Genomic DNA, 24,691 nt, shown 5'->3' with positions numbered 1-24,691 from the left:
GTCTGTGTTAGCCCCTTCTAGTAAGTTCTGGGTTTAAATACAGTTTTTACCAGTAAGAGTTGATCCGGAGCGAAGACAAGGGCTGGGCCTTCCAGGAAGTGGTCCCTGTTTACCGAGCTTCCACTGGCCGGCCTGGATGAATCAGGCCATTTTGAGATATTTTCTTTCCACAGGAAAGTCATAAAATGTGCTCTTTCCAACTGCTAAATGCTTTTATGTTTTTAAGTACACAGTTCTCCTGGGTATGCCTCTCCATTTTTTGTGTCCAGATGTGCTCTTAATTCAAACGCTGTCCACAGGCTTTAAAGTGAGAAATGTCTAACTCCCCCTGTTGTCCAAACCCACTGTGGGTCCCACAGCCCTATAAGGAGAGAGGAAAGAACACGAGAACTCCTCCTGACCAAGCTACTGGGCATTGTGCTCCCACCTGTATAAATGTGTCTCCTGTACTAATATGCTTTCCTTATGCCGAAGTATGCATTTGCTTCAGGTTTTATTCTGTTGCCCCGAATGTGTGTTATCTCTAAAACCCACTGGGGCAAAACTAGTGTCTGCCTCATAGTGTCTAGCCCCCAGTTCCACTCAGCTGGAAATAGTCTGATCCAGCCATGGGGTGAGTCTGACTAGCTCTTGGGTTAAGCTGGAGCCTCCCAGTCATGGTCACATTTCTACTTGACCTTCTGTTATTGTAGGTTTTTAAGGATACAAAGAATTTCTGGCTCTTTGTTTCCTGAAGAAAATGGCCAAATTCATACAAGCAATTATTTTTCTTGAATTGTACTTCCCTTGTCATCTCCTGCAAGACCCTCACCTAAATGATAGGGATTCCTGACCTCAATCCATCTTCTACTGGCTACCATTGAGGGCACTGGGCCAGGTACAGAGGTGTGGAGAGGAAAGATGGAAAGGATGGAGGGTTGAGGGTGGGGAGATATCATGAAAAGAAAGAGAAGTTACTACCTTCAAGGGTTTGTAACTTAGCAAGAAGCATAACCTCATATGATTAACCATAAAGCAAGATGAAAACCTGAGCAGACGGCACTCAAGGGAAGCAAACCAGCCTAGGTGTGTGGAGACTTCATCTCACTTTGAAGACAACTTGACAGTTACTCCCTTCCCTGGTATGGGCAAGACCCAAAAAACTGTGAAGAGCACTGCACACCTATTATGTTCAGGTATGTTCATTTCTTCCAAATGTAGTGGTTTTCAAACTGCTCTTTAGGATGCAAGGTGGCCTGAAACTAACCCTCCACATCTCTGCCAAGAAAATGGGTCCAGGGGGTGGGAAAGGAATCTGTCCCATCTATTGCTTATTTGATGAAAATATCCTGCTATTAAAAAAAAAATTGGGTAACAATTTTAACCTAAGACATGGCATTGGAGCCTTGGTTTCTTTACCTTCGAGGTTGCAGGGATGAAATAATGTTGGAATTTTTGTGGCCTGGTTAGGAAACAGCAATCAGAAATCTTGCAGGACAGTGTGTCCATGGCTTAAGAATGTAGCAGATGTGAAGTCAAAAGGAACATTTGCCTGCATGCAATGCTGCCCAGGCTGCTCAGAGAAACAGCCTCTTTCTCGGGACACCTTGAGGGCGGACTGAATTCAAGGAAGATGACTTTTTTTTCCTGGTAGTACTCCAGGAACTGGAGCCTTTCAAAACTACATGACATCATCTTTGGCCTCAAGAGTTCTGAATTAAGCAAGAGGCTTTGTCCATCCAGAGTACTAGGGTTAGATTCAGAGGATGTCTTGAAATGATGTCAAAGCCAGAATCTGGTATCAAAGCCTAATCCTTCCAGCAAGAAGCCATGTGACCTCTTCCTCCAGATGAGAAATAATGGTCCTGTCTCAGCCATGGGGACAGACGGAGCTGCTAAACTGGCATTCTTGGAAGGTACCGCTTGCATGGTCCTCTGTCTCTAGAATATGATTTTCTCAAGACCCATTTCCCTACTCTACCTTCTCTCCAAATACTGCCTCTGGCTCACCATCACATGGTTAGCCAAATGGAAATCACTTTAGCAAACCACCCTCCACACACTGCATCCTGGTAATACCCCAAGCTACTCTTCACGCTTTAATTGCTTCACCAGACACTGAAGTGAAGACCTCTTTAGCTCATCAGCGCAACTGTATCCAGATCTGCTTCCTCAACTGTAGGTGACCCCGCTCTGAAATGTTTGGGAGGAGAAGCTAGATATACGATTGTAAAGGAAGGAGCCTCACTGCCAACCAGTCAAAAGGTGGGGATATTGTTTTTTAGGGAATCAAATCCACTCAATACATTTACGGTCTCGAAACCTAAGGATGCAGAGACACAAAATTCATTTCCAGCAAAGGCAGAGGAGGCCAAGAGAACTGAATATAGCCATTAGTCAAATGCTTCTAAAGGCTTAAAATAAAACTTCTGCTCCTCTTTTTTTTTTTTTAAATTCAATTTGAGGGTTGTGAAGGACTGCGATGAAATAATCCATAATCCGCAATTCAAACCAGAAGGTTTGGAATAGTTTATAACCACAAACAAAAACAAGCCAATTAAGATGGCCTCTTTTTAAAACCAGAAGGAATTCCAGAGAGATGTCTTTATCCAGTCACAAGTTAACAGCAGAAGAGATGTATCTACAAATTTTAAACTTGCAATTTTTTATTATTACTGAATGTTTACATCACACAGACCTCTTGACCCATCTCCTAACTCCACGCGTTCTTCTCAAGAATCAGATAAAAATCTCAGCTAGTAGTTCGTGTGTTAGGTAAGGCTCAGGCCAGGTATAAAGACCCGACTAAAAGATGCTACTAATGATGGTAGGCCGTTAGAGGCTTTTCCCAATATATCACCCAAACTAGGGAGAAAGCATTGTAGGCATAAAGAATGGTCATTTATGCACCCCTTTCCTTCCAGTGATGCGATGGAGGCTGTGACAGCTGCACGGAAAGCTCTCAGCAAGTCAGAATCTGAAGAAGCTGGCGATGTCCCCTTGAACTCATTTCGCCTCACTGTGCCTCAGTTTCCTCACTTGTAAAATGAGGGTCTGGATCGGAGCAAGACAAGTATCTTTCTCTGCACCAAGGCCAATTTGCAAAACATAAAAAAGGTAAGGACCCTATACTTTCCCTCATTCAAAATGAAAATGGCTTATCATGGATGGAAAAACCTTCACTGGAAAATTTGTGCTGCTTTGGGGCCAAAGGAATGGTAATATTCTGGCAGGCTTCTTTAGTAATAGCGTGAAGACAACTTTCTAACCTTGGATGCTTGACTTAGAAGGGGCCACACTGGGGCGCCTGGGTGGCTCAGTGGGTTAGGCCGCTGCCTTTGGCTCGGGTCATGATCTCTGGGTCCTGGGATTGAGTCCCGCGTCGGGCTCTCTGCTCAGCAGGGAGCCTGCTTCCCTCTCTCTACTCTCTCTCTCTCTGCCTGCCTCTCTGTCTACTTGTGATCTCTCTCTGTCAAATAAATAAATAAATAAATAAATAATCTTTAAAAAAAAAAAAAAAAAAAAAAGAAGGGGCCACACTGTGCAGCAAGGAGCCATAAGAGCCAGTAGGTGAGGTGGGAACAGTCACTGTTACCATTAGCTTTGAATTAGCATCACCCGGAGCGCTTGTAAAAAAGGATTCTCCGGTTCTTAGGCCCAGGGCCCACTGCAGTTAATGTCTCAGTGTGGAGGTCTAGACAGATCCATATACTTGAAAGGTCCCCCTTTGAAAATCTGAGCCCTAGTTTTCGAGTGGCCTCTGGGAACCACAGGTCTAGAAGATTCCAAGATCTCTTTTGAGCTCTAATGACAAGTCTACATGTGCTTCTGCTATCAGATAATCTTACAGATAAATGTCTTTCAATAACACAGCGATGACAACTTAAGTCCTCAGACGGGATCTTATGCATACATCTGCTGGAGCAGCTTCAAAACTGAATCATCGCTGAACATCTAATTTCATTTATTGGTCAACATATACCAATCGAAAAATGTATTCTGTACTTGGGGGATTCAAAAGCTGTGACATAGCGTGGGAGTAGCCAACTGCAGTGCCTATAGGGACAGCAAGGTAGTATGAAGCATTAAAAAAAATAAAAAGGAAAGGAAGGGGAGAAGAAAGAGGGGAAGAAGAAGGAAGGAAAAATCCTACCAACCAGCTTCATCTAGTTTATGACCCCGGATGTAGATTTTATAGCTAACAAGGCTAAGTAGATTCACTGTCTCAGAGTAGATGAAAAAATTGGGGGTGAAGAATGGCAGTGACCCAATGAACAATGAGGGAGTTGATGGGTAAATAGAGGAGGGAAGGAGCAATTCCAGAGGTTGCCAGTTCTCTTTGCGGCTTGGCTGAAGAGGCTTGCTACTCGTACATAACCAGATGGGAAGCAGATATCAATCTGGTGTCCCAGATGCCCCCCCATCCCAGCCTCTCTCTACTTCACTCCACCTACACTACAGTGACGGCAGAATGAGGGGCAAAACATAACACTTAGCTTGTTATCGATCTTCTCTGCGTCACTGACCCCACCCCCACCCCGCCCCCAGCCAGCCTACAGAATTCCAGGGGCTACCATCCAAAAGCCTTTCTCACAGGGCTCCATCCTCTCTGGACTGGCCTTTGAGGTCATGCATCCCAGCCAACTGGCCACCCGACTTTATGTTACTCCAACTCTCTACGTCCAACATCATTCTACCTCCACATTTTTATTTCTCCATCTGGCTTTCTCTTCCTGGAAGGCTGTGATCATTCACGTCTAAATTCCGAATATTCTCTAAAATCCTGCTCAGAAGGCAGGAGAGCCACAAGTCTTCTTCCCTTGTTTCTAAATGAAATCGTCCTTAACCTGAACGCCAAATGGATCTTTTTCCACCTTGTCTCTTCATTATAATCACTGTCTCTCCTGGACGGCAAGCAACTAGAACCACTGTCCTAGATACATGTGCATTCTCCAGAGGATCCCCCACAATGCCGTGAACACATAAGACTTATTAAATACGTGTTCCGGTGATTTGCTGATTGCGTGGTCATTTGTTACTTCACTCATTCAGCAAGAGAAAAAATACTATGTGTTCAGAATACTGCCAGTGCCCTGAAATTTATCAGAAGTTTCTTTTGTGTATTCCACACCCACTTGCTGCTGCGTGGAGAAAAACAGATCTTTGGGAGGATACAGAAGATACAAAAGCAGGAAAAACGGATTCTGTGGAATTTGTTGGCACTCTCCCTATCAGTAAACAACAATACATTTCTGGGTTTAAAAAGAGATTTCATAATATTGTGCAGTATCACGTAACTTATCTGCAGTTCATATAAATGTGTATTCCTGTTCTTAAATCAAGCATTAGACTTAAAAATCTAGGCTATGGGGTGGGCTCCTAAATCCATGAGACTAGCTCTGAATAAGTTATCTTTTTCATATGGACAAAAGCTATAATTAGCTTAAGATTTTGCAAAACTATGAGCCACCTTGGCAAGAAGTCAATCTCTTTGTTCTATCCACAGATCCAACCAAGTGAAAAATCGTATTATTTATTTTACAGAGGGTGCTTGGTCAAACAAATATTTAAGTAAATTTGTGTCTATGAAACACACATTTTATAATACTTCATATGAGCATTGTATTGCTTTATGAATGGATATGTAGATCCCAGGTCTTAAATAAACATTTTACACACACATTTACTCCCATCTTAGAGTTCTGAGTCAGAATTCATAGCAGGTATCTCTACAGTAAATACCAGATTATCCGAATCACATCATGCTTGCCATCTTTCCCCATTCCAAATCCCTGACATCAAACCATTATATTAGTTTGTGAAACAATATGCTATACCTGGCAAGAAACACTGGTGATTATGGTGGGACTAAAAATGAATTTCATTTTCTTGACTCTGTGTCTCTTACTGTCATTTTACTATGATACAGAGATATTCCAGGTTACTTCATGAAGAAAGAAAAAAATAATTTCTTATTCAATTGCAGAAGAAACTGCACAACTTAATCTGATCATTGTGTGGAGGAGAAAATATTTCCAATGACGACATCTTCCTCTGTCAATTGATTTTATTACAGATTTCATCTCTGCGTGCTATATTAATACAGCTCTTTCTTCCTCTTTCAAGATTTTAATCTTAGTTTGTTGCTCTAACGTTTTATTGGTTCGAAATACATGTTGTAAAATCCGTGGCCATCAAATTTTCCTGTGGGCTAAAAATAACCCGTTCCTGTCAGTTAGAATTAGCTGATAAAGAGTGTCAGAGCCTGTTCTGAGTAAGTTTGATAACTTCCTGTTTATGCGGCACTGACCCTTGTCTAATAAAGCTTCTTTGCCCTAGAATAAGAGAAGATTCTGCTGCATTCTATTCCTTAATGGCCAATACTGATTACTTTTGAAAGCCTTTAATACATTTCCCATATTAGACATGAACAGATGTCAGGTATGTTGCCAAGGGAAATTTCTTTTATGCAATCTTGGCTTGTTGTACAATAATAGCCCTTTCTCAACATGGGAAAAAATTACAGACCCAACTAATTTCCCTGACAGGGGAGAGTTACATATGTTTTCCACTTGTAGTTTTTACGACAAGTTTACAATTTTGCCAAACCTGGAACTAATTGGGATCATTTCCAAAAGCGGCCCAATAAACCCCCAAAAGTGTGGAGACATTTGAGGAGGCAGTCAGGGACGGTTAGCTTTTTATTTTCTCCGTTTTGGTCAGAGAAGGGGTGGGGGAGTTAGATTGCAAAATTATTTCATTTAAGTTGCTTAAACACTTACTGTTTCATATCCTCCCAGTTTTTGAGCAGCTTGAAACATAGTCCAAAGGTTAACTGTTAGAGGGACAATAAGTATTTAGATAAGCATTGCATTAACATACTTCCAAGAAATGTCAATCAAAACATTTTGTTTTGTTTTGTTTTCAATGAGAAAGAGAAAAAACAAAAACAAAAACCCAAAACACTAGTACCCCAGAGAGCTAAGTTCTTAGGAAACAATTTGCCAAAGGGCATTCAACAGGATATATTATTACCACTTAAAATATTTCTTAAGAAACAGTCACAAATACGGAAATGGTTCTACTCTGGGGATAAAGGACAACACAGTTTTAATCCTATTGCCATCAGCACACCCAGGGAAGCTAAGTTAACAGCATCCTTGGGGACAAGTGTGAGATTTCAAAATTAGGGTTGGTCTTGTTCAACCCTTAGAAAGAAGCTATTGATTAAAGGGTACTATATCCTGCTTCCTTCAGATAAGAACTTATCATAATCAAGAAATACCAGCCACTTTTATACACGATTACCTTTTTAACAGAATGTCTGAAGGCAGCACTATATTAAGAACCCATACCGTATTTCACTAACACGTGGTGCCTTGTAATGAGTAAGAAGACATACCATTTTACCCTTGAGGTTGCAGCGACATAACAGATCAAAGGGAAGGAAGAACTCATTCACAGAAGACTCGAGTCCTGAGTCCACTTAGTCCCCTAACTTGCCTGTGTGATGTTTTGAATATATACTCTTCTAGGACACATCTCCCTTTGCAGGGTTTGCGTACGTTGATGCTGTTAAACAATTATGCCAAATTGCTGGCAACCTTCTTCCTTTGTCCCAAACATCATGGAATGGGACTGCTATGGATTTGACTCTTTTACAAGAGGGGAAAATTGAATTTCAAGAAATGCCTTGGTAAGGGAAATGAAGAATAAAATTTAAAAAAAAAAAAAAAAAAAAGCTCTTTGACACAACATGTTGGAAAAGCCTCGTTGAACCTTGCACTATTTCAAAGCTATCAGGAGCCCGGCCTCGGCCTTGATTTAATCTGAACCAATGCATAATGCAACAAAGCTGTTCACAGTACATTAATTTTACTTCTATTTCAAGCAACCAGTTTTCAGACAAACATTGTAATCATTCGTAGTTATATAAGTTTATAATGGCTGCGAGTGTTCTCTTGCAATCAGTGCCAATTGCTATTAGGTATGTAAATTGTTATGTAAAACATACAGGTTTGACATTCTTCATCAAAATGACACATGGTTTTAATCTAGGAAGATACATTTGGAGAAAATACTACTTCAAGCCAGGGGCTCATTGCTTTGTGTGCTACAAAATCCAGACAGAGGCAAAATATATATTCGGTTGTGAAATCAGGACCGGATCTGGGTTTCTTCTCTTTTTTTTTCTATGGAATTCTGCTCAGCTGCGAGTTTCCTTTTCTACTTAAAAACACATTACGATGCTTAAATGTAATCCAAAATTGGGCTTTCGGTTCAAATCTGGGTATTTTGTGTTTCCTCAGAAGTGAGGTTTTTGTTCTCTCTTAACAAATTTGGGGCTTAGGAAATACGTTTTCTCTTTCTGGTTGTTTTGTCCACCTTTCAATGTCCTCCTCTTTAAAGCTGCCTTTTTGCAGGCAACATCTGGGCCTGATAAAGTGACGTCATATTATTATCTCAGAAGAAAGGCGTTACAGACTCTCAAGATTGACAAAACAGAAAATGAGAAACTTTCAACATGTCTATTTCCAGTCATAATCAGTGGATTCAAGCCTATAAATATCTCACTGCAACTGCCCCAGAAGGGAACAGTGTAGCGGAAAGGGTCAGGGAGAAAAATTCCTGGGCTGGATGATTTGTAGATTTAGTATAAACAGAGAGAAAGCACCATCCCCAGATTAGGATTGCGACATAACCCTGAGTCAAAATTTTTTTTCCCAATTTAAAGAACAGCAGCAGTTTTGATCTTTCAGAAATGAAAACAAGCATACTTACTCTGTTTAAAACCTAAATAGGGGATCCGTTCTATTGGTGTCTTCCTTTCTTTCATGTATTTATAAAGTGCCACCAAGAAAGCCTGCTCATCTGCTCTGCACTCTTCACCGATGGCAACCTTTGGTTTCTCTTCATTGGAGACTTTTTTACAGTTATTGTGGTTATTCTTCGGCTTGGACAAGGCTGACCTGGCCTCACATTTCACCTGGAAAAGGGGAAAAAATACACCACGTCAAGTCAAGTACCACCTTGGAGCACTCACAAAGACACAGCCAGTGACAGCTTTCACTGTGTGGGAGGGGGGAGCCAGTAAATTAACTTTGCCCTGAAGTAGCTTTGTAGAGGCAACACTGAGTATGAATTGTCTCAGATCACCAGGTGGAAACTTTCTGTAAAGGGCCGGGTAGGAAATATTGCAGGCTGTGGGGCCAGATCATCTCTGTTGCAACCACTCAACTAGCACAGAAGCAGTCACAGACGTAGAAGTGAATGGGTATGGCTGGGTTCCAATAAAACTTTATTTATAGAAACAGGTGGTGAGGGGCCATAGTTTGCCAAACAACGCCAGCCTTCTAGTCCTTGCAAGTATGTTGATAGGAAACCAGAAACAGTGTCCCCGTCTGGTGGAACCATTCTTTTGCCTCTTTACACACTTTTATTTTCCCAAAGGGCACCATCTGTTAATGTCATTGAACAAAATCGTGTCTTCTTAATAAATAGTCCCATATTGCACACTTTGAATCAACATGGAAGAAAGTTTATTTCTTCACAGTAAACGTTTCTTGTTGCTACTATTTCTTGCCACCTGAAAAGAACATGTCAATGCCAGCAGATGTTGGCATCAGGAACACCAGCAAGGTGGGTTCTGTTACTTGAGGGGGATGCCCAGATACATCCTCAGTAGGAAACAAAAGATTCCCACTCTTTAATGGCTTTTTGGTCAGCTCTGAGAATGTAATAGGCGATATTAACTTGCCACAAAGGAAAGAGTAGAGGTCAGCTAAAAACCGACAACGAGTAATGGAAAGCGCCATAATTAAAAAATTAATGGCGGCCAACATGCCAGATGTTGTTCCTTCCACACTCTAGGAGAATACGGAACTCGGCAAACTGAGTGGCTAACCTAATGTTCCCTGTTCACTGCCATGTTCTACAAGAGGCCTTTGATGGTTGTTAAATATAACGCTAAGTTGCTGAGCTATTTTAATTGTAAAAGGGGAAAGTACAAAGGGTCAGACTTTGAGTTCAAGTGAGCCCATGGGGAATGTGTACATTCTGATATTCTTTACATCTCCATATCTAACATCGGAGAGAATAGGACAAGTGCTGGGGAAATGTTATGAATAAAAATGTCCCACATATTCAACATTGTTTTCCATTTCAGATTTTTGACCCCTCTTTCTCTTTCCCTTCAGCATCTCCTTTCTAGGCCTTAAGAATATAAAAGGCTGTGTTTATTTATACAAGGGAACTGTATCCTCCTGCAAGGGTTTTCTTTAACTTATTCTCTCAAGCGAACGTGCGAGGTTAATATCTTTAGACTGGTTCTGGAAAAAAATAAAACTTCCTGTACAACTCATTCAACTGGGCTTCCAGATAAGATTTTAATTTTTAAGGGGCTGTGCAAATGGGACTAAAACACTTTTCCATGTAGAATTTTTACTTACAATATTTTCAAACTTGAGTACTTTGTCACATTACATTAAGGTGAACATCCTGTGAAACTTTATGTTGTCATCATTTCTCACTGCCAAATTTTAGATCGAGTCTCAAGTTCTGATGAAATCTCTAATTTAATGGCTTTTGAAATCAGAAAATCATTCCAGTTTTAATCTGCATTGCCCTGGCCTTTTGTGAGTGCTTACGATGTAGCCAGGCTCTGTTCTAAGCACTTTTTAAGGTGTTATCTCATTTTATGTCCGCAACTCTAGCAAGGCACGTGATTATTCTTGCGTGAGAGATGAGGAAACTGAGGCACAGAGGGGATGAATGACAGCCAAAGGATCATGTCCAAGTTAGTACGCGGTGAGCTTGGGATCTGAAGCCAGGTGGTCTCATTCTTGTGGTAATCAACACCATAATTTACTGACACTCATAAAAAAATGGAATCGAGTCAAAATACACTTCCAATTAAAAGCACATCTTATCACCAGGCATTATAAAACCTTAGAAACGTGATCTATCAAATGAGGAATACAAGATAAAACTAGGTGGTTTCCAAAGCATAGAAGGGCTCCATTCCTTCTATTGTATATTGAGCAAAGGGAAGGAAACCAGTATCAATTGAGGCCCAGCAATGAGCTGGATACAGTGCTGTGGACTTCCTATAGTCCACAAAATGTTCACAACAATCATCAGAGGGAGGCATCTAGCTCCATTTTATAGTTGAGGAAAATGAAGCTCGGCGAGGTTATGTATTTTGTAGTTGGCTCATGGGGTCAGAACTCTGGCTTTGGACTCAGGTGGGCCTCACTCTAAATCCTGGTTTTGCACAAACAGGAGCAGATACAAGATTTGCATATAAAACAGCCTGAGTCTTAAACTTGCAGTGATCATGGGCCATTATTTATATTATGAGGTCAGAAGCACCACTGTTAAGGAAGTATGAGCCTTCCCTTAAGGTCTAGAAGGCTGCCTAACCTTCTGCCTCAAACTGTGCAGAAGCATCCAGAAATAGAAGGAAAGCATGGACCAGGTGCACAAACCAGGTCCAAAGTCATTCAGACTCCCTGCTTTGTAGAGAAGGCTCCTGGGCAAGCCAGGCTACCACCTACTGAACTCCATCTTGAACCTTGGTGGGTGAGCCAGCAGGTTTCTCCTCTTTGGGGCTGGGGGGTGGGGACAAACAGATGCCTTGTAAGAGGTAAGAGGTGAGCAGTGGTTTCCTTTCTCCGGCTAGCTCCATACATTTCTTGAGTTAACATAAAGGAGCCCTTTAGGCTATTACTCTATTTCTGGTTAGGACCTGGCCAACTTCCTTTCTACATATTTTCACATTTACCCCAAATATTCTCTTTTTCAGTTAACAATTTAATCTCCTGCAATTTTAAAAACAGGAGGTGGTCTTCATGTTGATCTTGAAAATGCCCAACATTTGGATGGTGACAGTTAATTCCTAGATCTGTTTTTCCCAACCTGAACACCTTCTACTTGTTGAATTCACTAAGAGCTTTGGGGTTTCTAAAGTGATTGAGGAAGTGCTAATTAAAGAATCCACATTTAATGTTTTCAGTGAACCACCACCTATTTGATATTAACCACATCCCTTCACTGGACTGAGTTATAACTAATCCAGCCTCAACGGGGGCAGCAAGGTATGATGAACCAGCAAGAAAGAAGAAGCTAGTCTAATTTTGATGTGGTCATTAACTTGCTAGGAGACCCTCATCTTCCCTCCAGTGAAGCAGGAAGGATAATTCCTGGGAGTGGTTCTGAGGAACTGGAGGAAACATAGTGAAAATAATGAAAGTATCACATTTGTGAAATATCAAAGGGATATTTGTGATTTAAGGGAAAGAACATACGGCACACCATTGTTTCCCTCTTTTTGTTCCTTTTTGAGTATAAAGCACCTGTAATATACTTCTGGCCTTTCAAAAGTGCCTACAGAATGTGAAAAGTCATTTGCCCTCTATCTGTGGGGGTTTCCCATTAGAGGACTGGACTGAGAAGATTTTTCTTGTACAGATTACCATATGAATGGGCTTGGGCCCACATCAGCTGCCATAAGATGGTCCCAGGGAAACAGCAGGATTTGGTTGGACACTTTCAAGACATCTTCAGAGAACTGGTAGCCTCTTTCCCGTGTGACTTTTGCTGTCTTTGGAAAGCCATGAGATCCTCCATCCCTTGAAAAACAGAGTTTGGCAAAGCTGCTTTTACATTTTCATTGAGAGAGTACAACCTTTTGATGGCAACAGGCAAATTACTCGAACTGCTCTTCCAGCCATGCAGACCACAAACCCAGGAGGTTCTCAGTCTAGAGAGCTTTGCTGTGTGGAGCTGGTGTGTATCCATGGTTAGAAATAGTCTGTTTGAGACACTTTTGCAAAACACAGTCACACAGGTGTTGGTCATAAAGCCCAACTGTCACTTGAAATATTGCTTCCAGTTCAGCAAGTGATCAGATGGTCACAGGCTTGTAATCTCTATGACAGTGTTTCAAGAGAAAAGACCTCTTTAAGACATAAATGCCTTTCTAGTGGTTGTCCTGGTCCCAGAGGTGGCCTGTTCATTTTGTAGAGACTTCCCATCTGTGTGCTGGTGTCAACACACAAGCCCGCCATACTCCATGCCTACTAGTCTCTTTCCTTTAGTTGAAGTGGTCTTGCCAGACCCGTTGGAAGCGACCAAGGCAGAACTGTAATCCAAGACTTTGAGAAGAGCTGGTCGTTTAGACCAGTGCCCAGGGGCTGACTGTGGCCGGTGCCTCATCCGCTCACCACTGAAACCAATGATGGAAGGATGATGAACCTCCTTGTGAAGATTCTGAACGGCAGCATTGATGGGGGTAGGGGAAAAGGGTCTCCTAGAAAACCCAGGTTTGACTACGATCCTGCCTAAGAATCCAGTGAACATGAAATACAGAACAGGCTCCTGTTCTCTTCAGTTTTGTGGGTCCTACTGTGACTGTTGGGCAGCCTTCCATGGTGAGAAATATTGGAGGTGCTGGTCTTTCAGATCAATTTGTATGAGTTTTGTAAAATTCCCAGAGGCATCCCAGATGACATGGGAAGGAGCTTCATTCATCCTGTTGGGCTCAGGTGCAAACATACTGGGGTAAACACATGATGTCACCGTGGAGATATGGGGCAGGGGGCCAACCTAAGATAGCAGCAGGGCAAGCTCGGTTGAAGGCTAAGATCCTAAAACTTTCTCACTCCATCCTACAGTATCTTGCAAACCACATCACAGGGAATAAACTGTTCCTGCTGACATCCTTCGAGGCCATGCAAGCTGATAGGTAGTTCTAGAGCTGAGATGTCCAAATTACTAGAAAATGTCATTCTTGGTACCCATGTGCACTCATTTGCAGAAGGTCAAAAGAGCAGGACAAAAATAACTTTAGGGAAAGACAGATCGGTGTGTAGCCAGAAAATAGATCGGTGTGTAGCCAGAAAATACACATTTCTACTGGTTGATGTCTTCTTAACCCTTTGCATTCTTGGAAGCACAAAGCAATCCTAACCAAAAAGTCCTCAGCACTTCCTGATAAAACAATCATCTGCTAAAAATAAGATTTATAAACTGTGGCTGTCTAGGGTTGGCTTCATTACACTGGGAAGAGGAGTGACATACAGGGCAGAGTAATAGTAGCCTGCCAACACAGAACCAAATTCTTATTTTCCTACATCAGAATCTTCCAAAGTCACCACTAGTGAAAATGTTCCCATTTTCGTTAAGTTTAGTCCTTGGATCTGGAAACATAGGATCAGTTGAAATCTGTTCTTTAATTTGGGTCCTAAAGGGGTTATTGCTACCTTTGGCACAGAATCAACACCTAAGCGCAAACACCCGGTAAACAGAACCGTGCAAATCTGACCAACCCCACAAAAGTCAAAAAGATAAGTCTAAAAACATGAAGTGACCCTTCACCCTCCATGGCGCTAAAAACCTCGGGCGTGCACTTTCAGGACTCCGAGGAATGCTTGGGCAAAATGGGCCTGGGCTCTGAGAAATAGTTTAGAATTTGGATTTTCATTCTGTGTTAATAGAGATCTTTCAGGAGATACAATTGCATATATCGGTACCTGTATCCATGTAACTGTTCTTCCATACAGGTAAACATCTTCAGTTTTAGTCTACGATAAATTAGAGGTGACTTTGGAAAAACAGAACTAAAAAACGCAATTCTAGCCATTTCTAATTTCATCCTCTGTTAATCTCTGCAACATATTTAGATGAACACGTTCAGAAAGAGGATGGTTCAGCTTGGTCTATTTTTGATACAAGCAGAGTAAACTATGTCATTGTGTCACCTTCTATGAAATCTCAGCTTCAGTGACGTGGGCGCTTAATCATCTGTCCTTTACCCAACAGGCCAGACTGGGAGGTGGGAAGTCTTTCTGTTGACTAATCAAAAATGCCTACGCTCCCCCCTCCCCCAGCCACCCAGGGGAGGGGAGGTGGCGGGAACAGACCCAGAGCTGTGAATACCAAAGCCAGATTCTGAATTGAAAACTGCCACCAAGACACCAGAGCAGAGAGATAAAGAGAAAAAAGGAAAAAAGAAAAAAAAAAAGAAAAAAAATAAGATATAGCCAAACAGAGAGCAGGAAGCGAACGATCATACCTTGGCCACAGCCTTGCCATCGGAGTTGTTGTTGGAATCTTTAACACCACTGAAAGAATCTCTTCTCTGTGGGCATGGCTTCTTTTTGCGTGGTCTGCCTTTAAGATTTGGCGCTGAAAACAAATGAAGAACAACTCATGTACATTTTCACTGGCATGGGTTTCCTTATGAAGAGAGACCAAGCGTGTTTAATAGAGACGTGCCCTCTAACCTGTTCGGAGGGCACGCAGGTGTGCAAGCCTACCCTCACGTTATGCTCCCTTCTCTGAAGGCTTGCGTATTAATAGACTCTACGGTTCTGTACATGCTTCCCAAAGCTAATCTAGCACACTCTAACCTGTCTGATTAGCATACATAAAACGAAGCTCTCGGCTCCCAAGGACAATAATAAGGAAAATGCACTTCCCTATTGTTAGAAAAGAAACATGTTGAGCTGAAGGACAACCCTAAGCCAGGCTCCCAGATGATTCTTTTTTGTTTTGTATCTCGTTTTCAGAAACCTAGGTGACTTGCCAGCCCATTACGCTCTCCTAGTAATGCAGTGTTCAAAATCCTCTGTCCTCAAAAGTGGAGACACGAGCGTTTTCTGAAACTGTGGTCCATACAAGTGGATAGAATACAAATAAGTAGGGAGAGAGCACAGAAAGCGCATTCATGATAACAATCGGAAAGCTAGTCTTACACGTATTTACAATAATATTGCGACCAGCATGTCCCAGATCTTAGCAAATCTGGCATCTACATTCAAATCAGCATGCTCTCTTTTCCCTTCCAGTGGAGTTTTTATGACGATCTCGAGGGTTATTTAAAATAACTTGCAAAGAACACACTGGCGTTGGCCTGATTCCGTGAAGGGTATATTTTTTTTAAAGCCACAGACAAGATGCAAAATCAAAGTTCTAGTTCATTCTTGATGCTGAGCTCGAATCCCTTTATGATCCACGCAGAAAGCAGCAAAAAGAGAGTGGCTGTTTATCTAGTGCTCCGAGTGTCCGGCATCAGCTTTCACACCGAGCTCCATCAGTCACCCAAGCTGAGCAAAATTAAAACAAAGCACTAACCTAGAAGCCCTTGAACAGTTCCAAACAAATGAATTACACCCCAAGCAGTGTTCTTCCAGCCTTTTCGAGACACCCACACTTTTTAATTGCTTTAAGGTAGGATGACAACAGTGCCAATTCCGAACAACTCGGGACGCTTTTAATTGCTGCTCATCTTCCTGACATCACACAGTGAACCAGGCGTTTTGGGACATCTGATACTGTACTCCTCTCACTCACAGAACAAGTCCCGCTCCTTCGATTTTTCTACTGTGGATAACAGCTCTGCTGCTGGGAAAGCTCAGGAAAGCGGAGCTGCCTTTCCAGTTGGACAAAAGTTTAGAAAGTGGCTTGTGGGGCTCAGGCTCCCCCTCCCAAACCCCCTGTCCTCTCCTCCCCACCACACACCCCCCAGCAGACGAGTGTCCAGAAGTCCAGCCCCCAAAGCCAGCCTGGAATTATCACGAGGAAACAAACTCCCAGACAAAAATCAAAGCAAAGAGAAAGTCGCGATTACCCATTCCAGTCGACAAACATCTGTCTGAGGATGTCTGCGCTCCTGAAAGCTACAACATGTGACTGCTTCCCGGCCACGTCCCTGGAAGTCTCGATTTGACTTGGTGTGGCTGTCAGCTTCCCTCCCAAGGCGAACGCGATTGCGAATGCGAGCTGCCAGTCTCCGCGTTCTGCTTACAACTCCCCTCCCCCCGCAGCTCCATTACTCATGTAAACACACAGCAGTGACTAGCACGGAGTGTGTGGGATGAGCTCTGAGGACTTTGCCGGAGTTGCCAGACGGGCAGGGAGGGCTCTGCTCTCTCCCCCGCCCTGCACGGGGCTGGTGATTTCATCGGGCCTGTTTTGTGGATCCTGACCTCCTGCTCCCCTGTCCCAGCCTCCTGCCACCACCTTCCATGAACCGGCCTCAGCCTCAGCCCTGAGCCAGGGCGGGGACTATTTTGGTTCGCGACTCCATGTGGCACAGAAGTGTTTCCACAACGGACCCAAGTGCTAAGACTTTAATGAGCGTGAGGGAAGGATGTCCTTTCATGTCCCTTATCAAAATAATAGCCCAGCAGAAAGAACTGACAGAATAGGAGCAGAACGTGGGGTAGGTCTGAGACATTTCACGAAAAGAAACAAAACAGAATCGCCTCTGTTCTCAGACTTGTTAACTACAATCTCTCCTTCCTCACATTTTGGCAAAAAAACCACTTAAACCTAAAAGCATTTCTTTCCAGAAAGCCTTCAAATCCCAAAGGCCTTTTAGATAGAACTTGTACTGAACAGGCTGTTTTAAATACAGGCAGAGGTTCCGGGAACTGACAATAGGTCATCCTCAAATTGGGTCTATTTTCTCCATTCTTTGAGCTGTTTTCAGAACCCAGAGAAGCACATGCCCTTCCCCAGCAAATTCTGAGAATCATAAATTTAGAACAGGCTAGCACCTAATATTCTGCTCACACAAACTTAACTCTAGATGGGATCTGATCAAGAGAAAAAGTCTTTTGTTCCTAAAGAGGCAAGTCGCTGACACTGCAGGTAGGCTAGGCAAATCCCACCGATCGCTCAAGCCTCAAACTCACAGACCTCGCTTCTTCTTTCCCTTCTCCCTTCCTTGTCTGGCTTTCTCTTCTGGAAGGTGCCATGGTATTCGTGGTATTTTAGCTGTGGTTTAGGGGTTATTTTAGCCTCGGTTGGAGAGTCCTGAAGGGCAGGACCATGTGGATTCTTCTGTCACCTGCCCAGCACACACCCAGGAAATGGCATTACATAGTATCAACTTGGTGAATGAAAACGTGATGGATGGAACTAAAGATGCCCACAGGTACCTCCTTCAAGTCTTCACGAGCCAAACCCACCACCCTGGCCATGTGCGTACCTGTCGTACTAGGCACCTGTAAAACCGCATTCCCTTCACTATTTACACTTGAGCTCTGGGAACATAACCCAGAGACTTGCAAGTTTGCTCTGTGAATTGAGACAGAAGACCCAAGGCTCTTGGTTCCTGATGACCATTAAGCCCCTGTGTCTTGCATCTTGGAAGGACTGTGATCTTGTCCTCAATGCCCCAGTGCCCCAAAGACCAGATGTTCAAAGTCCCAGGGAGAATGGAGCTTGCAGGACTGGGGGAGGGGGACCCATAATATATTCTGAAACCTCTGGGATCTATAAGACCCCAGGGGAAGCTTTGGAATTGAGGGGCTGGCTATTTGGGGGGAGTAAAAGTTCTGGTTACTCCAGGCTACTTTTTTTTTTTTTTTCCTCACAGAGTCAAGAGAACAAATCATTTGCTAGGTGGGCGAGTGAAAACAAATGCTTTATGGTGTGGTGGTGGTCAGGAGTGTGGGGAGCCAGCAGTAAAGTTGTTGAGAGCACAACTGCTCTAGTCAGTCCCACTACAAAATAAATAAGTAAGTAAGTAACTAACTAACTAAATAAATTAAATAGATAAATAAATAAATAAATAGTGAGAAGCCATAAATGCATGGTGACTTTCACATGTGTATATAATCCACAGCCCAGCTCTGGCCGGGCTTACTCACGGCGTTCAGTCAATGCTCTTCACATGAATGTTTTCAATACTACACACAAACAGTAAGAATAGCTGCTCTTTACTGAGCACTTTCTCTGCGCCAGTCAGCCCTTTGCCTATAATAACTCATTTAAAACTCGCAGCAAACCAGCAGGAAGGGGAGATTATTATCCCCATTTTCCAGACCAGGAAACTGAGACACAGAAGAAATTACTTGTCTTAGGTCTTGCAACTGGTTACATGTAGCAGAAGGAGTCCAACCCAGGCCACTGGATTTTATCCGGAGTCCCTGTTTTAAGGAACTTCTAACAGACAGAGGCATTCATTCTGTCTCATAATGAGATAGCTATATGGTTAACGTGGGCTGGTAGTTACCAGGGAGCTTTCCCCAAACAAAAACACCCAAATACCACATAGCACATGGGTGCTAGGGCCCATCTCGGGCATCCACCAGCATCCTACAGGCTTGACATGGAGCAGGGTCCCCGCCGACCTGACTCAGCGGTAGGTGAAAGGCTTCCACTAATGCTGCACAGGTCTCTAACACCGAGAGAGCCATCCACATTCCCCCTTTGCAGGAAGCCACCGACTCTTCTGCCTAAACAGTGAAAGACCTCTGTGGTTTTTAAAAAAATCTTTCCTCTCTGACTGCCCATCTGTTCCTCTTACTCAGCGTCATGAAATTAACAAGTATGCGCCTTTGTGAAGTCACTACTATTTCCATTGGTGTTGATCCCGGGAGCTTCGGCGAACGTGGGTGCTCCGGGCGACTTTGACATCTGACCCGCATGTTTTGTTTTTTCCTCTTCTTAACTCCGTCAAGTATTAATAAAATAGAACCTTTTTTTTTTTTAAGACAACATAGCAAAACAAGGTTTTTGGGTTTGTTTGTTTTCTTAACGCGTCTAGAAGCTCAGAATTTCCAGGCATTCTTTTATATGTTCACTTCACTATGGGTTCTGACAAGTTACGTGTCAGGGCAGAGCCAGGTGTGGGAAACTTTCAGCTCAACCCCAACTCTTGAAACAATAATAATAAAACAAAGGAAATGTAACCAGTTACTGGCAAAGTAAATTGCTTTTGGCTTAAACGTTCCTGTTTTTTTCTACTGTGTTCTTCCTGTCATGACCGTCTCTCCTTTTTTATAACATTTATGCTCTTGGAAATACCACGAAGATAAACTGCTATAAAAGCAGGATTGACTCATCAGTTAACAACTCTTTCTTCTCATTTTGCAGAGAGCATTTTGTTGCCAAAGCAGCTCCATATTCTCTCGAGAAATTCTTTGCGAGCTCCCTCTTAGAGATAGGACTTGCTTGTTGGTGGGGACTGCAGTTAGGGGGATGGAAAACCAGGCATCATTTTCCTAAGAGTTTGACCCCCAGGGTCAATATCTAGAGGAAGTTGGCAGAGCGTTAGCTCATTTGATTTGCAAGTTTTGTGTGTGTGCGCATGTGCCTGTGCATGCGTGTGTGTGTGTGTGTGTGTGTGTGTGTGTTTGTTTTAAACACTAAACACAACCTAGAAAACTAAACTCCTCTGACTGATGTATTAGGGACTGACAAACATCGTTCCATGTATAGTATGCATTACTGATAATACTTTGCATTTCTGTAATGCCTTTCCTCTGAGCATCTCAATTCTCTGGTATATTTGCTTTATAGACAATAATCTTAAAATACTCTGGCAAGTTTCAGCATGGAGCATTGCTCTTGCTGGAAAAAAAATACCCTAATTTAGTTATCATTTACTGTGTTCTATTTTCAATGTTTCCCTTTTGACTATTTAGAAACTTCCTCTTTCACTACAACAAAAATAGGATGAGTGTTTTTAAAGTTATTAATTTATGAGTAAAAGATTTAGAAACCATGCATGGCAGAAGGCTTGATCAAAGCCACTCCTGAAATTTATGGGTGTAATAAAAGAAAGGCATTTCACAGATAATCTCTTACAGAATTTCAGTTTTCAAATACTTGGGAAAAAAGAAAAGAAAAACAGAAGCTCTCAGCCCTCATTTTGGCTTTAACTTAAAGCCAACATTTTTAGTTTAAAAATTCATAAATGATTCCCTGAAACGTTCACTTCAAATCCGCAGCTAGATTCCCTATACTCACTGCTCCACACCTAAGAGAATGATGCCAGGAAGCGGCGGCTGCTGGTGTTACTCAAAGTCTGTTAACTGGTTGAATCTTTCCCTGAATGCGCAGAGCATTCAGGACACACAGATTTAACAATTTTCAAATGTACTTGTATTCTGTTTTCCCATAAACAACCTTCTACACCCAACAGGAATGTCTGGGAAGCAACCATGTTGCCTGAGACACGAGCCCCTGGGGCCGTTGATGTGCCTGACTCCATCTTGTGGGACGTTCCCACAGAAAGGATGACTTGACTGCAAGAGGCAAGAGGTAAGACAAACAGCAAACAAAACCCACTGCAAGACTGTTATCATTTTCCACAACTGTTCTGACAGTTCCCTTTTCCAGGGTAATTTTTTTTCTTAAACCAAGGCATGAAAGAGAATAGTTCAGAGGCGTGAACCGAGGCAGGAGCCGCCCTCACAAGGCCCTCACTCGGCTGCCCTGAGCGATGACCGCTGCATGTGCTCCAGAGGGCCCATCAGACTACCACCCTGGATGTCGTGGCCGCTGCAAGTGTCCACGTCTGCCTTGGCTCCAGCCCTCCCCTGGCGCTGTTTGGACCACTGGGCCCATAATCACGATTTAGCATTTCCACTGAACGACCCTCTCTCAGAACCCAGGGCCCCTTCCACCTCCTGTGAGGGGTGAGCAGTTGTGTTTGTTAGAAGGAGGGCAGGGGGCAAAAAAGAAAGGAAGCAGGCTTCACACGAGGTCCCGCCACTTTGGCTGTTGGTCAGCTTTGCTGAGATCCCCACAAGTCACTAATGAGAGTGGAATGTCTTAGTACATCTGTCATACCTGGACTGCCTGGGCAGCTGAAGTCCACAACAGCCTCGGACTTCATTGACTGCTCAACAAACCACGTAAGTCAACATTCTTGTAATCCCTTCCAAAACATGCCCAGTCTTACTCACTCTTTGTTTCATACTTGTGAATGCTGGAGCAATTGTTAATGCCCCTGATCAAAGTTTTAGTAATTTCATAGGCATGCGATTTGCATAGCTATTTCCTGATCCGCCTTCTCTCTGCCCCGGAGGTCTTCATTTCTCAGAAACACTTAAAAACACAGATTATTTGACTTCTCCCCTTCCCCCACCCTATAAATGGAACTCGATTTGCTAGCTCATCTGTATTGCTAATTGGTTTGAAAGCATGTGACTCCACGCGTTCTTGCCATTAAAACACAAGCAAACCTCTTTTTCAGTCAGATTTTACCAGCAGTGACAGGCAGATTTCTATCTTGATTTCCCCTCTGTGTCTCGAGGAGGGAGAGAAATTTAAATGACCAAATGTTATCTATATGTTATTCTGAAACAATGTAGTGAATTCCAAAGGAATGCAGAAATGTTCTAGAAGTGTATAACAGGCTTGTCTACAAGAGCGCTGGCAAAGACGAAGGGGATTAGAGACACTTTCCACTACCACTTACGGAATAAGGGGAAAATCTGGGAGCTAAATCTGGGTGTAGAGTGACGAGGGATTCTAGGTTTTCAGGAGACTGACTCTGGAAATAGGGAAGGAGATTGAAATCCATGCCCGACCTGTCAAACCCTCAGCCTCCCTTTGGTTTGCTCTGGCCCCTCACAGTATCCGCCAGGGGCCCCGTTCTCAGGGAAAGTTCCCCTTCAGGACCCGTGAGAGGCACCGAGGTGGCGGCCCGCAGCTCTTTCACAAGTGCTCATTTGTCTTTGAGGTGATGAGGTGTCTGTATGCACCACGGCATCGGGAGCCGACGGAAGTCCAAATTTTACAATTCTGTAAAGAAACATCAGGGCCGAGTGGACACCTGAGGACACAGCTTAGTGCACAGAGTACATTCTGGTGGCAGTTTGGTCCAGGTGTTACCACTCTACACAAAGGGTCAGATTTCCCTCGCCAGCCGCAAGGACTTGTCATGAAGCTGCAAACCCGGCAAAACCAAAAATGGTCTCTAAAAATGCCACTGGGTGGCTCAGTGGGTTAAAGCCTCTGCCTTCAGCTCAGGTCGTGATCCCAGCCAGGGTCCTGGGATCGAGCCCCGCATCGGGCTCTCTGCTCAGCAGGGAACATGTTTCTCCCTCTGTCTGTCTCTGCCTGCCTCTCTGCGCACTTGTGATCTCTATCGAATAAATAAATAAAATCTTAAAAAAAATTAAAAACAAAATGCCGAAGGGGCTCAACCTTCTCCCTGGCAGCTCATCTCTACTGCTATTCTTCTCCCCGGATGCCCCGTACCCAGGGTCCATTTCCAGGCCCTGGGGCTCGGGCTCCACTCTTAATGGAGAAGATCGTACTGGACATGGAGGAAAAAAAAAAAACTGCATGAAAGCTATTAACAATTAGATTAAGTGCATTGTTTCCATGCTTACTGGGTATTTCTTAAGATTCTGAAATAACTTAGGTTTCCATTTTTTGAAAACTATTCAATAAACACAGATTTAGCCTCTCTTAGTATGACTGTCTGGAATAAGAATAGAATATTAATTTAAGATACTTGTTTTTGTGTCTTTTTTTAAAATTTAGGTTATTTTAAGGATCCAGTCTGAAAATGTTTTTTTTTTTTTTTAAGATTTTTATTTATTTATTTGACAGACAGAGATCACAAGCAGGCAGAGAAGCAGGCAGAGAGAGAGGAAGGGAAGCAGGCTCCCCGCTGAGTGGAGAGCCCAACGTGGGGCTCGATCCCAGGACCCTGAGACCATGACCCGAGCTGAAGGCAGAGGCTTTAACCCACTGAGCCACTCAGGCGCCCCTGAAAATGTTTTTTAAAGATATTTTGATGTCTCTAATTTATGAAGTTTATAAAGATAGGACCTCTTAAACAGAAAGGGTTTTTGTCTCTCTTTCCCTTTTTGTTACAATCAAAAATCCTGCTCATTCTAGTCCATGATTGATATGTTCTGTGGTGTTACAATTGAACATGACAGCACAGAAGTGAAAGTTACATTTTTGGGGGCTGACTAGCCTTGCAAGGAGCAGCAAATATCAGAACAGTTTTTAGACTCAATAAACAGAACATTCTTGTTCAGCCATTTCTCCAGGTTTGGAAATGAGATATTCCATTTTCAACATGAGGATAATTGATTTGCTACATCTCTAAAGAAAACATTCCCTACTTGGAAATAAGTAAAAGAGACATTTGTGTGTGTGTGTCCGTGAGTGTGTGTGTGTATTAACATGGAGGTATTTAACTTCTCATAGACTTGGACTAATTAATATGTTATGAGAGACATTTCAGTTTTTCAAACACATACACATAAGAAAAAGTAAAAGGTCATCCAATAAGTAATAAGTAATAAGCTTCCAACCTCTTTTTTAAGAGATCCCAGAAGGAATTTGTACTTAAAAGGGATTTTTCACACTCTATGCTTTTCTACCTTTCAGAAAGAGTAACTGAAGAAGTTGGATAAGTCCCTTACTTATAAGTAAATAGATGACTATTCTTGTTTGTTTGAGGCTCCCAGACATTTTTCTCTGCTCAGGTAAAGCCCTCCCAGCCCTTTTCCCTTCCATGAGCCACCAGCGTGAGCTCTGAACTTCATTTGTTTGTGGCTACCTACGAGCCACAATACTGGAAAATGTGTTGAAGTGGAGTGGAGCGAGGTTCCAGAATGAGAAGAGCATGGGTCTGGGGTTGTGAGGAAGAGGCAGGGCGAATCAGAGTGCTCGGGTAGGGGGAGGGAGTGTATGCACATTGTGGAGAAACGTGGACAGATAACCATCAGATGAGCAAAAAGAATACACAGAAGAGGTTAGAACTTCCTCCCATTTTTTTTCGGTGTAAGATAAAATGTTTCTATGACTGTTTAGAGCTGCTCTGTCTCACGTGGTCACCACTAGCCACATGGGGCTAATGAGCACTTGAAATATGTCGGCTCCATATGCTTATGGAGATGTACCATAAGCATAAAACACATACAGGATTTCCAGGACAAGATATAAA

At 42.9% G+C, this 24,691-nt stretch overlaps 1 protein-coding gene across 2 annotated transcripts in view; it reads right to left on the bottom strand.

The window, feature by feature from the left end:
• LOC111144920 (AT-rich interaction domain 5B) overlaps positions 1-24,691 on the bottom strand; it is a 175,631-nt gene that overhangs the window by 25,012 nt on the left and 125,928 nt on the right. For both annotated transcript variants that reach the window (XM_022499528.1, XM_022499527.1), the window contains 3 exons: positions 15,053-15,165; positions 8,761-8,965; positions 6,762-6,814 (listed from right to left, as the gene is read on the bottom strand). In XM_022499528.1, the coding sequence (XP_022355236.1) occupies positions 6,762-6,814; positions 8,761-8,965; positions 15,053-15,165 (371 nt within the window). The remainder of the gene's footprint in view (positions 1-6,761; positions 6,815-8,760; positions 8,966-15,052; positions 15,166-24,691) is intronic.

This window comes from Enhydra lutris, unplaced genomic scaffold (genome assembly GCF_002288905.1).
Source record: "Enhydra lutris kenyoni isolate GAN:26980312 unplaced genomic scaffold, ASM228890v2 scaffoldscaffold12, whole genome shotgun sequence".
NCBI lineage: Eukaryota > Metazoa > Chordata > Mammalia > Carnivora > Mustelidae > Enhydra > Enhydra lutris.
The sequence above is the reverse complement of the archived record's forward strand: the minus strand, read 5'-3'. Positions and strand labels throughout refer to the sequence as shown.